Raw genomic sequence first — 16,711 nt, 5'->3', positions numbered from 1 at the left:
TGTGCACACTGCTCAGACTCTCATGTTTTTTCTTGTGAAGCTAAGAAAATAATGTTGAAATAGCCTAATCACGCTTCTGTATCTGAGTATCGTTTTGATATCCTAATTTCATAACCTTGGATACATGTACGTACGTATATATGCACCATTTTGATGTGAATATTTTGTTTTTATGTTTAGGAAATGTGTTAACAACCACAATGTGATGCATGTAGACAGGGCCACAAACAAGATTTTTGTTTGTGGCCGAGGCTAGTCTAAGCTCAAACACCAAATCACTGGTTAAAACTGAATACAGACGTGTTTATGCCCTCTGAGGTTTAAGGTCATTTTCTCGACTTTTACATATTTTCTTAAATTTATCTTTTTAAGATACTTGCAGATATGTAACAATACTCAAGTGTTTTATGTCTTTTTGAAAAAATTCAAATCCCTTGTGAAAACACTCCTTCAGTCATGAGAATGAACTGTTTTGGTGCTTGAAATAGGATATGAATACAGTAATAGAAAACAAGTCTAAAATGACATTTTGTAAGATTGCTTTTTGAGCACAAATGTTGTCATTCTGCCGTTCTATTTTCACCAAATGTCTCAAATGTGAGATAAAAGAAGCTGAATATTGACTTCACATTACATATAAAGCTCATAGCTGCACGTGCAGACCTCAGGATGTTTAAATGACTTGATGAACCCCGGTACCTTTCTGATCATGTGGCCCCCCACCTAACGGCTGTGGCCCTAAACAACCACATAGACTGTTTATGCCAGGGGCCGGCCCTGCTAATTTCATAACCTTGGATACATGTAGCCTATATATGCACCATTTTGATGTGAATATTTTGTTTTTATGTTTAGGAAATGTGTTAACAACCACAATGTGATGCATGTAGACATATGAAAACAAATAGCCTCTGTATTTTGCTGATATGTTAAAAGCTTTTGGGGGGCTTTTACATGTCTGCAGGGTCTGTAATCATAATCCTGTGTTAATATCTAGTGATCCTCTTTGGTTGCAGCCAGGAGAAGGAAAGAGAGCAATATTCACAGCTCTGCAGTCCCCCTCCCGGCCACTAGAGGCGCAGGTCTGCAGTCCCCCTCCCGGTCACTAGAGGCGCAGGTCTGCAGTCCCCCTCCCGGTCACTAGAGGGGGGTAGCGGCGCAGGTCTGCAGCAGCATCACGGCGCCTTTAACCGGCTGCACGCTCCGGTTGTAAACACAGCAGCCAACATGGCGTCCTCCGTGTCCTCCGTGAGACGCGCGGCCCACGACATAGAGACCAGAAAGCGGACCGACGATGTGATTCTGTCGGAAGGGATCGACTTCGGCTCGCTGCTGCTGTCCCAGCCCGTCCTGGAGGGTCTGTCCGCCGCGGGCTTCCACAGACCCTCCCCCATCCAGCTCAAAGCCATCCCGCTGGGCCGCTGCGGACTCGGTGGGTTCAGCTAACTTACAGTAACTCACAGTGTGTGTGTGTGTGTGTGGACTTCACCACTCCGCGGTGTTTTACATTTTATTTTCAAATGTAGGTTTACACAGCGGCACATCATCAGTGTCAATATATTATAGCAACAGAGAGAGAGAGAGAGAGAGAGAGACCTTTATGCTGCATGCGTGAAACTTGTCTCTTAAACCCATGTGTTAAGGATAGTAGCATTTTTTTTTAAAAAGTGGGGTTGTATGATGTACAAAATAGCCCCTAAGTACTTTAATCAATAGTATAAAGCTGCAGTACCGGAGTAACCGTAGCTGTAGGACCGCAGCTGTAGGACCCTTTCGATTTACGTCACAGCGCCCCGACACCCCCAACGTTCGGAAGTTGCTGCGTTACTATGGAAACGGTCACCGCTTTGACCGTTATATTATTCCGCTTTGAATTTTATATTACAAGTTCACATTTTGAGTTTGAGTGGGTAGGCAACGAAGAAAGGAGTTGGTTAAGTTTAGTAAAAAGATCAGGTAGAGTGTAGAGACAGGCCAGATCAGTTTGAGTGAGAAGTGTAACTGTTAATTGTGTTTAGGCAATGAATAAAGGAGCTGATTAAACAACAGAAAAATAATTCCAGCAGTCGATTTCCAGACCGTTGCTAGGTAAAACAGGCCGTTGCTAGGGACGCCGCTCTGATCAGAGGACAGCAGAGGAGGAGAACTATGGATATTTACTTTATGTTTCATATTTACCGTCATTTAACAGCATAATAAATGACTTGTAGACAGGGACAGTGGAGGCTCTCTGCCATCTTCCACACCGCTGCTGAAAACCAAACCTGCGCTCAGAGCCTCAGAGCCTCCCTGTCACTGCTCTTGTCGGTCACGGTGAAAAAAAAAAAAAAAGGAGCTCGGTGGAAGTCCGCGACAGTAAACGTGTTTATGACAGATAAGACTACACAAATATACCCATCCTAACATGTATGATAATATATATAATATTATTTTTGAAAATGTTTTAATAAATATTCTACATTATTCAAGCTTTAATTTTAGTAAAAAGACCAGTAGAGTGTAGAATAGAGAGAGTCCAATGTCCAGAAAGTAGTTAGGAGCACGTTTGAGGTGATTTGTAGTCGATAAATCTGACGGCAGTAACTTCAGACGATGAAGTTGAAAATGATCAGCAGGTAACGGCAGTCTCCACTTGGTAGGAAGCGCTGTGACGTAAATCGAACGGGTCCTACAGCTGCGGTCCTAGAGCTGCGGTCGGTCCTACAGCTACGGTTACTCCGGTACTGCAGCTTCACCCTACTCACTTTAATTGACCTCTGACTAATGCTGCGTTCAAGACAACTCGGAAGTTGGAAAAAAACGAGCTCCGAGTTGTAAAAAATGAATTAAACGGCGTGTAACTCGGAAATTACAGGTCGGAAACTCGGGTATCATTTCAGTGCTCCGACTTTCCGACTTGACGTCACAACAACATCAAAACATGGCAGCCCTCGTCTTAAACGGTTAGAATTTAGAATTTTTAAGTAATTTGTTGAGGTTTTAATGCATATTTTTTGTGTAATGTTGCAGTAGCCTATATGAAATACGTTTATATTAAGCTGTAATTGTCGTTTTGTGTGAAATTGTGGTTCCTCGTATGTGACAGAAATAACGTTTAACTGTTATCAAGGCTGTAACGTTATATGTGCACTCGTCTGCGGCGTCTCCTCTCCTCTTCATTTGCCTCCAAAATAAACATAATTTGCTGCAGCATATATTTTTCGTATTCAGCGTGAGCCACAACATGCCAAACTTATTTCAGGTATCAATGTTTTTTCTCTTCCGAGTTCCTGCAGCGTGAATGCAATGATGTCGGAAGTCGGAAATTTCCGAGTTGGGTATTCCAACCTCCGAATTGTAATGAACGCACCATAAGCCCCGCCCCCTCCACTCACTCGGACAAACAGTCAACATTGGGTGACAGTAGCTATGGCAACAGCTGTCACAGTAGAGACATTTCACAGGAGGCAGTTGGTGTTTTTTGGAGACAGAAAGATTAAATATCATCTCGAAGTCACCAAAACGTCACTTAGCTTTACTGCTATGGCTGTCGGCTGTTGGTTGCCGCGAAACGCCGATAGCGACGGGCTAATTTCTGTTAGCCTGTCTATGGGGTTTTGCATTATACGTTAGCATTAAGCTAGCGGGCTTTATGCTAGTTGTGATACTGGCTAACATCTAAACATCTCTGACAATATGTTGCCTCAGATACGTTGTTGACTTAACTTAGAACAGATGTAGACATCCTTGTTAAGTTTATCCACGTTTAGTTGGTGTTGTGGTCTACTGCATAACTTTATCCAGAGCAGACACTTCTCTTGGTTGAGATGTGGCTTAGGAAAAGGTTAAAAAAAAAAAAAAATCCCCCCCGTGGCCTCTCAGGATACCTAGTGTCAGAGTTGCATGTACCCCATGAACACCGTTTGACCATTTTAAACTTAAAATGTCAAGAAAAAACATATAAAAACAAATGAAAACTGACTAACTGCAATGCATTTAAATGGACGTGGAAGCAGAGAATGTCCGAGTGTATGGGCTAGCTATGAGCACTGTGATTGGCTCATCGCGTTTGGGGGCGTGGCTTAGCCATAGGTCAACTCTCTGCACTTCTCCCGTTAGCAACGCCAGCCCATAATAGCCCTGCCCAGAGATTTACAACATACATTGTTGTGAATGGACCCAAAGAAACGGCCTATTTTCACGGCCTAAAAGAGGTTTTATGTGAAAAAAAAAGTACTTAGGGGCTATTTGTAGATCATACAACCCCACTTTAAAAAAATGCTACTATCCCTTTAAGTGATCCACCTCTTTAATCCCACATCACCTTGACTGACTCATGCAGAGCTGGAAATGCCATCGTTTTCATTTTAAAGTGGTGACCAAAATGATCAGAACACTTGGCATATTTAGGAAGTTTCAGTTGTTTTTGTTGGATTGGCCATGAATCATCATTATGCTCTATAAACCATAGAATAGAGCCATCATAAGAAGATTATTTAGGTAATTTTCCTGAAAAGTCCGGACCCATCGATCATCATTTTTGGGAAAGTTGGAAAAATAAACTGGATAGCTCTATTATACATTTAAAGGAAAACCTTTGGCTTGAGTAGCAGAAGGCATGCGATAACATTGGTGTTGAAGTTCTCAGGAAATAAATTGACAGTATGCCAGAGAAATGTGCTGCTGTAGGCTGTTGTAATAATTTTGGCCACCACTCTGTGTCCTGTATAATGTAAAAGAGTCGGTTGACAATTAGACATCTCAGCCCTTATTACCCCTTATTACCCCGGCTCCCTCCATGTCTCCTCATTTGGGTTTTAATGTTGTTGAGAAACATCCACTGTCTGATTTCGATTGCGATCAGATGTAGTTTCTGGTGCAATAATTTCCCATGAACAGCCTCCATGATATTAATCTATATAATCCACAGAACATGGTGTCAGTGGTTTTTTTGTCCAAGTAGCTATTTTCAGCAGAACAAACTTCCAGTCAAAATGACAGCGGCATCATGGGGATCCCTTTGACTGTGTCTTTATAACTAAACTATATTATCTTTCACATTACAATTTCATCATTTAGCTTGCAGAATTACTTCATTTGCTATTTTTGGGGCGTCATATAGAACAATGTGGCTAAAATAATGACCATAAATGACAATTACTGATATATAAGTATACTACATGCATGTGTAGAATAATTCTTTGATAAACAGAAACTGTGGTTGTGTTTGTAACTGCCTTACAGATACCCCCACCCACATCCCCACATCCAGATGAAGTTATTTATTCCAACGGTTATTGTTTCTTGCAGGATGTGTGTGGCCTGCAGCTGTGAGGCAGAGAGCCGTTAGTGTACTTGAAGTGAACGCACATAAATGGTCATAGGGAAAAACTGTGGCAGCAGACAGAGTGGGCACTCTAGTCACAAAGCATCAATATTAATCAAGTGTAATTAGCTGAGGAAGTCGAAATTGTGATCACGATTTTCCTGACAAATTGCTCAGCCTTTTCATTCTCCCATCTGCTGTTTCAGATTTGATTGTACAGGCCAAGTCTGGCACAGGAAAGACATGTGTGTTCTGCACGATCGCCCTGGACTCTCTGGTCCTGGAGAATCCTGCAACTCAGGTGAGCACTTTTACTCCACAGTGGAAAACAAGATTTTATTTTTTAATAATAGATTTTCCCCTTTGTATATGTTCAAGTGCATGTATGAATGTGTGTGTTCCTTTAGAGATGTGGATACTTGGGAGTTTGAGATCAAGCCCATGTTACAATACATCCAGAGACAAATATGTTAGATTACAAATATTATAAGTTCCCAGTATTTAAATCTCACTGACGAATGCACCTTTTCAAATAATAAGTAATTAAAGGTCCCATATTATGCTGTTTTTCAACTATTTCACATGGTTCTAACTTGTCCAACCATATAGTATTCCTAGTGTATTCTCCCCAAATCAATCTGCAGCTCTACATCTCAGTAATCTAAAAGTGGCTCTCCAGAGCAGAGTCCTGCATCTCGAGGAAAACTCACGCGCAGCTGCATGAACCAGCGTAGCAAATCTTTTTTTTTTTATCACTCACGGCAACAACAGAGCAGCATCTTGATGTAAATAAACGATCTTTGGCCGCTCGTGTGACCGCTCACAGCTTTCCCTGGAGTTTAGCCTGTCATGGCTCGACTGCTCGGCTTCTGGGTAAGCTACAAACACACTGATGGGATCAATGTAAAGGCTGAAGTGTCCTGCTTTCATTAAAAAAAGAATTACGTCGCTATCATTCTCCGTTCTGGAAATAGCCGCAAAAGAGTACAGCTCCCCCCCCTCTCTCTTTTCTTTTTTCTTTTTTCTAAAGAGTGGGCTGTCTAAACCGGAAGTGACCAGATTTTGAAATCCATCAAAATCGGCCCACTGGCGGTTAAAATCTGGTCACTTCCGGGTTAGACAGCCATTTTGAATGAAATGAAAATGTCAGAAATGGATTCAGCATCATCAATAACCCCTGAAACCACTCCAATATTGCCCAGATCAGCCAAGTCAATTTTGTTGAAATATTGCCCATATAGGCAATTATGCTAATTTATGCTAATTATGCCAGTTATGCTAATTGCCCAATATATATAAGTTAGCATCCGGTAGTTTCTGAATACTGGGGACCCATGCTATATATTTCTAACATAAAACTTTGGGGTACTCAACATTTCCGGGTTCACAATGGGGCCCTATGGGCTGGCAAGTAGATTATGAGGGGAAAGCAAAAGTTTTATTTTGTAGATTACCACAGCAGGTGGTCATGAGCAGTAATCAGCACTAAAAACATGTCGGCTAGGTTAATCCTCCAGTCAGTGCCCCTGACCAAAGGCACTGGCTCATAATCTGGAGTTGGTCCCCGGGCGCTGCACCGCGGCTGCCCACTGCTCCTCAGGGATGGGTTAAATGCAGAGAAAGAATTTCACTGTACTAGCTGTATATGTGACAAATAAAGTACCTTTACCTTTACCTTTAATCGCTTTGTTTTTGGGGGTGTACATCTGCTTAGTTTAAGATGCTTAGTGTCAGAGGTATAGATGAGAAAGGACAGTAATTGATAAAGGGAACACTGTCTACATTCTGGTGCACTGTCTTCTTATTAGCTGCAGGGTCTTACTGAGTGGGGACCAGTCAGCACCGGTCCAGATCTAATCTGCTCCCAATCAAATGGAAGTGGTTGTTGACTTCTAACTTTCTTCACTAACAACCCTTTTTTTTTCTCCTCCTGCAGGTTCTGGTCTTGGCTCCTACACGTGAGATAGCGGTGCAGATCCACTCGGTGGTCATGGCCATAGGCTGTGCTCTGGAGGGGCTGGAGTGCCACGTTTTTATCGGGGGCAGGCCAGTGAGTCAGGACAAACACCACCTGAAGAAGTGCCACGTAGCTGTGGGCTCCCCTGGTAAGAGGCCGCTGGAATATTAAAGCAGAAGTAAGCGATGTTTTTGTGTTAATCTAAGTCTTAAATAGTTGTATCTTCCGACAGCAATCACTTCTATAGAGTGTTTGGACCGAAACACGGGTCTGTCAGTCACTCTGCTCTGCTCTGAGCCCAGGAGAAAACTTTTCTCGTATCCTACAAGTTTTATCCAATGAGGAGAGAGAACGGCATAAAGGGGCAGTCCTCTCTGTGTGTGCAGCCAAGGGATGCGCCTGAATGTGGTGACGTAGGGACGAGGACCAATAGATCCATGACGAGGGCGGGGGCTGCTAACTCCATCGGCTGCCAAGAAGTTATGGTGCGTTCAAGGCAACTTGTAACTCGTGTTTTTCTGACCTGTGAAGTCGTACCAGTTCGATCTGGTACGAGTTCACGGGTCAGAAGTTACGAGTGGCCGTTATAGTGACTTTCACAGGTAAAACAGGTCGGAGAAACACGAGTGGGTTGCCTGGAACGCTACAAAGTCGTAAGTCGTGACTTGAAGCTGTAATTTACGGTTTCAAAAGCCTGCCTCGAACGCAGCATTAGCCAAAACGACCGGATCGCTTACTTCTGCTTTAATAAAGAGCTGCAACCTGTTCATGTCATCGTCTCGTACCTGTGTGCTGGAACTGTCCCTGGTTTTGTTTCTCAGGTCGTATCAAGCAGCTCATCGAGCTGGGCATGTTGTCCACCGCCAGCATCCGACTCTTTGTCCTGGATGAGGCAGACAAGCTGTTGGAAGAGGGCAGCTTCCAGGAGCAGATCAAGTAAGATTTAGAAAGTAATAATAATACGATACGATATGATAAACTTTATTGTCCTTTTCAGGGAAATTTGTCTTGGACACTGTAGCTGCTCCATAAATGCCTTGATGGCCACAATGACAAAGAAACAATACACCTCAGCCATATCAACCCAGCACAAACACAAGACATAACAGCATTGCACATATCCCATAACATAACACATATTGGACATATCCCACAACATAGCACATACATACACCTCATAAATTCACCATGGTAAGAGCACTATAAGAATTATTGCACAGACTCGTTAAGACATTTGATGGAAGTTGTGATAAAATAATTCTTAAAAAGGTTGAGTTTACAGTGAGGGACTCTGTATCGTCTACCTGAGGGTAGGAGGTCAAACTCTGAGAGAAGGATGTGAGAGGGGTCATTCACATTCTCTGGGCTTGTCTAAAAACAGTTTGCTCGTAGATGGACTGCAGGGTCTGGTTGTCGCTTTTCCCAATGACCTTCATGGCTGTGTTTACTAATTATTATGAAATATAATGGACAGATTGTTGTAATAGAAATACTGCACATTTACAAACTCTCCAATCTGCTCCTCCTCAGCTGGATCTTCTCCTCCCTTCCTGTGAACAAACAGATGCTTGCGCTCTCTGCCACCTACCCAGAATCCCTTGCGCAGCACCTTACTCGCTACATGAGAGAGCCCACCTTTGTTAGACTCAATCCCAGTGACATGGGCCTCAAAGGTAAGACCCTGTGTTTAAAGAGACCCCGAGAAGTTTGCTTTTGGTTATAAAAGAGTCTCATATTAATGTGGACGAATCTACGTTACCCACACTTGTTAATGTGTCCATTAATGATAAATATATCATTTTGTCTTTATAGTTATGTTGATATTATTATTTAGTGGTCGACTCCCCCAGCATTTCCTAGTTTGGGTTTCCCGGACGCTGCCCGGCGGGTCACGGGAATAACGCCGCCGTATCGCTAGTTGGCATCGTTTATGGTCGGAACTACGACGGTATCTGATCGTCTTCCAACCTCCGACTTTTGTTCTTGATTAATGAAAACATTCTTGGCAAATGCTTTCGCCCGTCTTGCGCCGGTCCAAGAGTTTCACCGTGCGCGGGGAGGCTCATGGGAAATGTTGTGTGAAAACACTTTGCTTTCCAAAAGTCCTCGTATAGTCCCTTTAACACAATACTGCAAAAAGCTCAGGGGAAAGGTGAAAGTCTCCCTTGTTTTAGGCAAAGTCCCAGATCTAATAATTAAAGCAGAAGTAAGCGATATTTTTGTGTTAATCTAAGTCTTAAATAGTTGTATCTTCCGACAGCAATCATTTACATAGAGTGTTTGGTCTGAAACACGGGTCTGTCAGTCACTCTGCTCTGCTCTGAGCCCAGGAGAAAACTTTCCTTGTATCCTACAACCTTTATCCAATGAGGAGAGAGAACGGCATAAAGGGGCAGTCCTCTCTGTGTGTGCAGCCAAGGGATGCACCTGACTGTGGTGACGTAGGGATGAGGACTGTTATGGTGCGTTCAAGGCAACCCGTAACTGGTGTTTTTCCGACCTGTGAAGTCGTACCAGTTCGATCTGGTACGAGTTCACGGGTCAGAAGTTACGAGTGGCCGTTATAGTGACTTTCACAGGTAAAACAGGTCGGAGAAACACGAGTGGGTTGCCTGGAACGCTACAAAGTCGTAAGTCGTGACTTGAAGCTGTAATTTACGGTTTCAAAAGCCTGCCTGGAACGCAGCATTAGCCAAAACGACCAGATCGCTTACTTCTGCTTTAACATTATTTACAATGACCTACTGTGGGCTGCTGTAAATGTGAATACGCTCACACCACTTTAGATGTGGTGTGAGCCACATGTGGCCCCACCTTTTCAACAGTGTGTGTCCTCCTCCACAGTCTGAGCACGGCCAGAGTCTCCGCCAAACGAGAGCGCGCTGATGGGATAATATAGTTTGTGCTGTGACGTGTATTCAGGGCTGGTTTCCTGGCTGAAAATGTCATCTCCTCCCGAGGGTGTGAGGTGTCTGACAGTAAACAAAGAGCAACATAAAGCCTGCAGTGAAAACATTCATCTCTTTGACAGAATCAAATTTAGGCTTTGTGTTTACGTTCACATTTTTTTTTTGGTTTGGTCAGTATGCACAGAATGAACAGTGGAAAATGGCTTCATCTGAGATTTAACAGAATGAGCTTTGACATTCATAAATATATCTGCGGCTGTGTTTACTCAACAGTCAAAGTTACAGGAATTAATTTTCTCCTCTCTCTCTCTCTCTGCCAGGTCTGAAGCAGTATTACAAGCTGGTGCAGTCCCATCCGTTACCTCACAGGGTTTTCGAGGAGAAGGTGCAACACTTGCTCGAGCTTTTCAGTAAAATCCCGTTCAACCAGGCCCTGGTGTTTTCCAACCTACACACAAGGTAACGCATCATTTCTCTGCTCTCCCTCATCCTCATAGGTCATGTCATACGCCGTTGTGTGTATCAGAAAATGAAACAGTTTGGTTCATGTTGGATTTGCTCCCACAGGGCTCAGCACCTGGCAGACATCCTGTCCTCCAAAGGCTTACCTGCTGTTTGTATCTCAGGTGAGCTGGGCCTTTGAAAACCAGAGATATTTGTGTGACATGGTAATGGTAAAAAATTGTATCGATTAATAAATTATTAGGTGATTAAAAAACATGCACAACAGTATTTGGACTACTATATTTGAGTAGTTTTTGACTGTTAGTGCAAAACTGCATATTTACATATATACATATAACATATATTTGACATTGCTTTTGTTATCTCGGACTTATAAATCTACAGTTTGAGAAAATAATTAACTGAAATACACAATTGCTGTGAATTTGAGTGGCAACTAACTAGTGTTGTCATTTCTGCTTCATCTGAGGACTATTTTCTGGATTTTATTTGTTGTTAATTAAGTCCAAAACAACAAACCCAGGAGATAATTTAGTTTATCATATGAGACAAAAATAATCTTAATTGAAAAGCTGGGAAAAGATAATATTTGACAATCAAATTATATATTTTTTTACTCTGCCATTTTATTGTTGATCGAAAGTTTTGTCTAGTTTTCTCTTTTGGTGAAAGAGGGAGCAGACATAGGGTTTGTGTTGCTGGCTGTCTCTTTGCAGAGTAGATTTCAGTTGATCAGATTTCATGTGACAGTGTGTGATGACCTGTTCAGGTGGCCTGACTCAGGACCAGCGGCTGGAGGCGATGTCGAAGCTGAAGCAGTACCAGTGCAGGGTGCTCATCTCCACTGACCTGGTGAGACACACACATCTTTCATCACCGCACTTTCCATATGTCTTCCTCCTGTCACTTGTGTTCTTTTCTTCTTGTATTCGCAGCTCTGCAGGACTCAGTGTCAATTTATTGTAGTGACGTACGTTTGGAGCAGTGTAGCTCTTCGTCAGACAGTAGGATAGCTATCAGAAGCCATCTTAAATACTACTAGTCACATGACTTGATCAGGAGAAGATAGTATGCAGCTGTTGCAGGTGTCAGAATTAACAGAAAAAACATAAGACAGCAAGCAACCTCAATACCCTGACCTTGATATTCTCGGTGCATATAAATAAATGTACATTGTGTCACACAATCAAAACACTATGTGAAAGTATTTGACCTCAGGCCACAAGAGGCCGTAATGAAATAAAGTGACAATAATAATAACAATAACAATATCAATATCAATGGAACAAAGTTCCTAACCCAAACAATGTCATCGGACCAGAAGCCGTCATATTTTCCTTTGTTCTTTTTCAGGGTTGACTGATACCTCTATCATGACTGTTATTTATATCATGACTGTTGCTTCTTTCATGAGTCGGTGTTTTATATATTCATTGCCAGTCTTTCTACTATGAATATTGCACTTTAAGATGTTACTATACCCATCCTATATGACGGCTTCTGGTCCGATGACATTGTTTGGGTTAGGAACTTTGTTGAGACTGAACACTGAGTCCTGCAGAGCTGCGAGCTCTCACTGGTGTGATGTGCGTGTCCACTCTGTTTTTGCTTTTCTTCTTGTAAGAAATCTTGCAGTCTTAGGTTCGTCATCTCATTTTCTCTCTTTTCTCTTTTCTTATTCCTGTCCAGACTTCCAGAGGTATCGATGCAGAGAAAGTCAACTTGGTGATAAACCTGGATGTGCCACAGGACTGGGAGACCTACATGCACAGGATTGGACGCGCGGGACGCTTTGGTGAGTCTCGGATTCGGTTTTGATGAGAGGAGAGAGACGGAAATCAGCAGCGACAGTAGGTGCGTTTACATGGACACAAATATTCGGAATAAAGGGCTGATCCGAATAAATATGTGTCATGTAAACACTTCAATTGGAAGATTCTGATCGGATTCGGCTCGATCGAAAGAAATTCTGTTCGGATCGAGAGGGGTGGTTTATGCCGATCGTTATTCCGAACGACGTCCATGTAAACACTTATTCCGATCGTTACGTCCTTTCCCCACTAGCGCGACACGGCTGTACACGGTTCTTATTTATTCTGCCTATTAATTTTTGCTTTTACACACTCTAGTGACGTCCGACAGGAATCTAACCCGCCAAGTTTAAAAACACACTGGCAGCAGCGCACACATCTAAAGACTTGTTATTCTGTCACCTGAGTTAACGAGGTGGACGAGTGAGTTTGGAGCTGACGAGAGGAGAGAAAAAAGAGAGCGAGTAGTAGCCTACCGACCCGATATCGCCGTGTATCTCGCTTTCAGAGTAATCCCGCTTCTTTCCCCGCTCTCTGTCCGTTGTCTTCACCGTCTTCCACTGACGTAACTCCACAAATTTCCAGAGCGCACATGGCTAATTAATATGCACACACTGTTTTGCATTGACCATATGGTTGTGTTTGGGTGTATAGAGGGCGGGATATGGCGTGTTCACATCCGCACTTTTCATGGGTCCGGTGTGATTTATCAATGGCAGGAACAGTAGTAGCTACACGTTGCTGAGTCTGCTTAATAACAATGTACAATAGGAGTAGGTACAGCAACAGCTCTTAAAATCTGGTGCAGGTACATTTTGAGTAGGCTACTGAATGGGATAAATTGAGCCACTTCCATGTTTATTGGTTTGTTTACAGTAGGTACAGGAAGTACAACTCTCCTTCTGCTGTTGTTTTAGGGAAATTAGACAGCTCTGCATGTCAAAATGCTGTTATTCTGAATAAAGCTCGGTGCATGTGAACGCACGTCAGGATCGGATTATTTGATTTTGCGCCCATGTAAACAGTGGATTCGGATTTTCCGATCCCTCAAATTTTTAATCTGATTAAGACATTTTGCGCATGTAAACACAGCTACTGTTATATGATGTTCAGCATTTCCACCTTTTCACACAACCCCCCCCCCCTCCCCCCCGGTCAGGAAGCGCAGGTGGCTGATGATGACAGGGTGTCTACTCTGCACTGCAGTGAGGTTGCCTCATTATTGCAGAGTCTGTCCTCTGCTTGGATCACATGACATGTTGTTGTCTGTTGGACACTTTCGCCCACCAACTTGACTGAAAACCAAAACTAAAATAGCTTCAGGGTGATGATGACTAAGAGTTAAAAGGAGAGAAGAAGCAGCTTCATCTTCTCGCTGTATTCACTCCTATCCTTTGAGATCATGTACGAACAGACACAAATCCAGTTGGGTGTTACGGTCCCGTCGCTCCTCTGGTGCTGTAACACTCGTAGCAACAGTTTCCTTCACCTGTTCTCTCGCTCGGCGTTAGATTAGATTTGCCTCATTAATTTCCTCTTGGTCTCAGAGTGGAGCAGCATCTTTGAGAATGAGCTTTTCTCTCAGGGATCAGCAGGTCTGACCCTTCTCATTAGGTCAATAGGTTCCTAATCATGTGCATTTAATTATAATTATCTTGACTGAACTTGTGTTGTCTTGAAAACTGAAGGTAATTCAATCTTGGCGTGTGTACAATGTATATATGTGTGTGTGTGTGTGTGTGTGTGTCTGTGTGCACCTGTCACACAACTCACACTCCCTCCCTTACCCCCGCCTGCTGTGTGAATAGGTTCTCATCAGGATTACATTTTGTTTGTAGGCACTCAGGGGCTGGCTGTGACCTACTGTTGCCATGGTGAGGAGGAGAACAAGATGATGGCTATTGCTCAAAAGTGCGGCCTGATCCTGTCCGTACTGCCATGTAAGTGCAGTCAGAGTTTTTACATGCAGCACATGTCATTTCTTCTATTCATAAGAAAGTCTTTAGTTTTTCTGTTAAAGGGATAGTTCAACATTTTGGCAAATTGGCCCATTGCCATAATCCCTATAGTAATAGCAGTAGTTTCGTTACCTTTATTTGTCGGTGCAAGCTATTTTTTAGAACGGAGGAGCAGAGCCTGCTCATCAAACTCATCAAATACACAATCCAACAACTCCAAAACGCTCTGGTGGACAAGTTGTGAGCTGCACATTCACCACGCTATGAGATAATAACACAACGTTACCACACAGAGTTGTTTTAGAGGGAAATACAGAGACTGTTGATGAAAAACTGTCCCTGAAGGCAACGTGCATCAGCTGCAGTTTTGCATGAATTTCCCTCTAAAACAACTCTGTGTGGTAACGTTGTGTTATTATCTCATAGCGTGGTGAATGTGCAGCTCACAACTTGTCCACCAGAGCGTTGTGGAGTTGTTGGATTGTGTATTTGATGAGTTTGATGAGGGAAATCAAGAAATCCCATAATGAGCCTCCGTAGCGTAGCTCTGAGCAGCTCACGGCTCTGCTCCGCCGTTCTAAAAACAGCTTGCACTGACAATTAAAGGTAACGAACCTACAGCTATAATGACTATAGGGATTATGGCAATGGGCCAATTTTGCCAAAATGTTGAACAATCCCTTTTAATATGGGAAAGTAGTTCCAGTCTCATCCGTCCTCTGTCTCTCCAGCCGCCATAGAGCCCGGGCTGATGGACGAGGCGTGTGATTGGGCCGTCTGCACCGAGGCGTCGTCCGCTCCCGGCCCGCTGCCCCGGCTGGTCTCCAGATCAGAGAAGAAGAGGCGCGACAAGGTGACAGCGTCTTCGTCTTCGTCTGCTGCTGCTGCTGCTGCGCCCGTCGCAGACCGAGCTGCAGAGCGCAGGGAACCAACAAGGCCAGGAAAGACCTGTCCAACACCCAGGCGTGGAGGACATGGTGACGGGAACGCTAGGAAAGCATCTCCTCCTCCTCTTTCTCCTCCTCCTCCTCCTCTTTCTGTTTCTCCTCCTCCTACTCAGGCGGCGCAGACTAGAAAGCAGCAGCAGGACGCGCTACCGAAGATCCCTCCCCTCAGCTCCTTCAAGAGTCCCAGCTCCAGATTTATGACCTTGGAGGAAGCCGAGCGGGACTTCCACAGCTTCATTACCACGGGGTTGGGGAGAACGGTGGAGGTCATCAGGGAGTTCAAAGGTCGGGAGGAGGGCGGCCCCGGCGACCAGAACGAGCACAGGGAGTCTGTCACACTTTATGATGATGAAGGAGCTGCAAGTTTAACACAAACTAGAGTCCGCTACGCAGCGAAGCGTTCACCTCCGAGGTCGGTTTCTGTTTCCAGCTCCCAGTCGGACATGGAAGAGGAGCAGCAGCAGCAGCAGGATAATGAGACAGTGAAGGGAAGTTCAAATCACACCAGAGGAGGTGAATACAGAGCGGTGATGCAATCTCAGACTGATGCTAGAAACACACCAACTGTGTCCAAGCTCAAATCAAATCCAAAAGCTTATCCCACTTCTGCACCCAAAATATATCACCAGACAACCGGTGCATCAAATGGGAGAGATTTGTCTCAGCCCGAGAGCTGCGATCCGACGCCCGGTGCACATTCAAACGGGGAAACCAATCAAGCCGCTCCGACGCAGACTGGCAGAAATGAATCAAGAAAGATGAAAGAAGAGATTAGGAAACGGAGCAAAAAGCTCTCAGAAAAGATGGATAGAGAGCGAAAGAGGGACAGGGACCAACAGGAACAAGATGAAGAAGAGGAGGATGAGGATGAGGAGGAGGAGGAGGAGGAGGAGGAGCGCAGTGCTGAAATGTACTGGAGAGCCTGCTACAGAGCCTGGAGTGATTACTACGCCTCCATGTCTTGTTTTCCAGAGCGCGGCTACCACAGCCACTACAGCGCGGCTCACAGCTGGATGGCAGCCTACCGCATGAACGCCGTCTACGTGGAGGAACTCCTCAAACACTGACTCATCTACATCTGTCTACTTTGTTTTCTTGTGAGACAAATCTCTAAAATGATGAAATGGGACAACACACATCACTTGTGTTTTGTTTAGAGTGTGTACTTTTTTTTTGTACATGTTATTTTTCTAATAAATTACCAGTACGGAGCATGAATTGAATTTCAAAACAAAAACCCTTTTTTTCTGTTGCTTTCAGCCTCACACAATAACAACGTTAAGTATACACAACCAACCCAGTGTTTCTAGAAGAAGGTGAAGAGGGTGGGGGGGGGGGGGGGTCTGTATGTACTCTCTT

The 16,711-nt window shown here is 43.8% G+C and overlaps 1 protein-coding gene across 1 annotated transcript; it reads left to right on the top strand.

The window, feature by feature from the left end:
* Positions 1-1,189: 1,189 nt before the first annotated feature.
* On the top strand, positions 1,190-16,571 carry ddx20 (DEAD (Asp-Glu-Ala-Asp) box polypeptide 20). The gene is made up of 11 exons (XM_085782177.1): positions 1,190-1,432; positions 5,512-5,606; positions 7,242-7,410; positions 8,084-8,198; positions 8,793-8,935; positions 10,492-10,630; positions 10,739-10,797; positions 11,406-11,488; positions 12,326-12,431; positions 14,286-14,387; positions 15,137-16,571. The coding sequence occupies exons 1-11, from the start codon at positions 1,228-1,230 to the stop codon at positions 16,417-16,419; spliced, it is 2,499 nt and encodes an 832-aa protein (XP_085638303.1). The 5' UTR covers positions 1,190-1,227; the 3' UTR covers positions 16,420-16,571.
* The last annotated feature ends 140 nt before the right edge of the window (positions 16,572-16,711 follow it).

Source organism: Trachurus japonicus, chromosome 7 (assembly GCF_045865225.1).
Source record: "Trachurus japonicus isolate A0001 chromosome 7, Traja_1.0".
NCBI lineage: Eukaryota > Metazoa > Chordata > Actinopteri > Carangiformes > Carangidae > Trachurus > Trachurus japonicus.
This window is presented reverse-complemented; position numbering and strand designations above follow the sequence as displayed.

What these genes read in the sequence shown, in the direction of transcription:
- ddx20 (XM_085782177.1), top strand. Translation starts at nt 1,228, where the DNA reads ATGGCGTCCTCCGTGTCCTCCGTGAGACGCGCGGCCCACGACATAGAG. An exon ending in ACCTGCTGTTTGTATCTCAG is followed by an intron (nt 10,798 to 11,405) that starts GTGAGCTGGGCC and finishes TGACCTGTTCAG; the next exon opens with GTGGCCTGACTCAGGACCAG. An exon ending in TGGACGCGCGGGACGCTTTG is followed by an intron (nt 12,432 to 14,285) that starts GTGAGTCTCGGA and finishes TTTTGTTTGTAG; the next exon opens with GCACTCAGGGGCTGGCTGTG.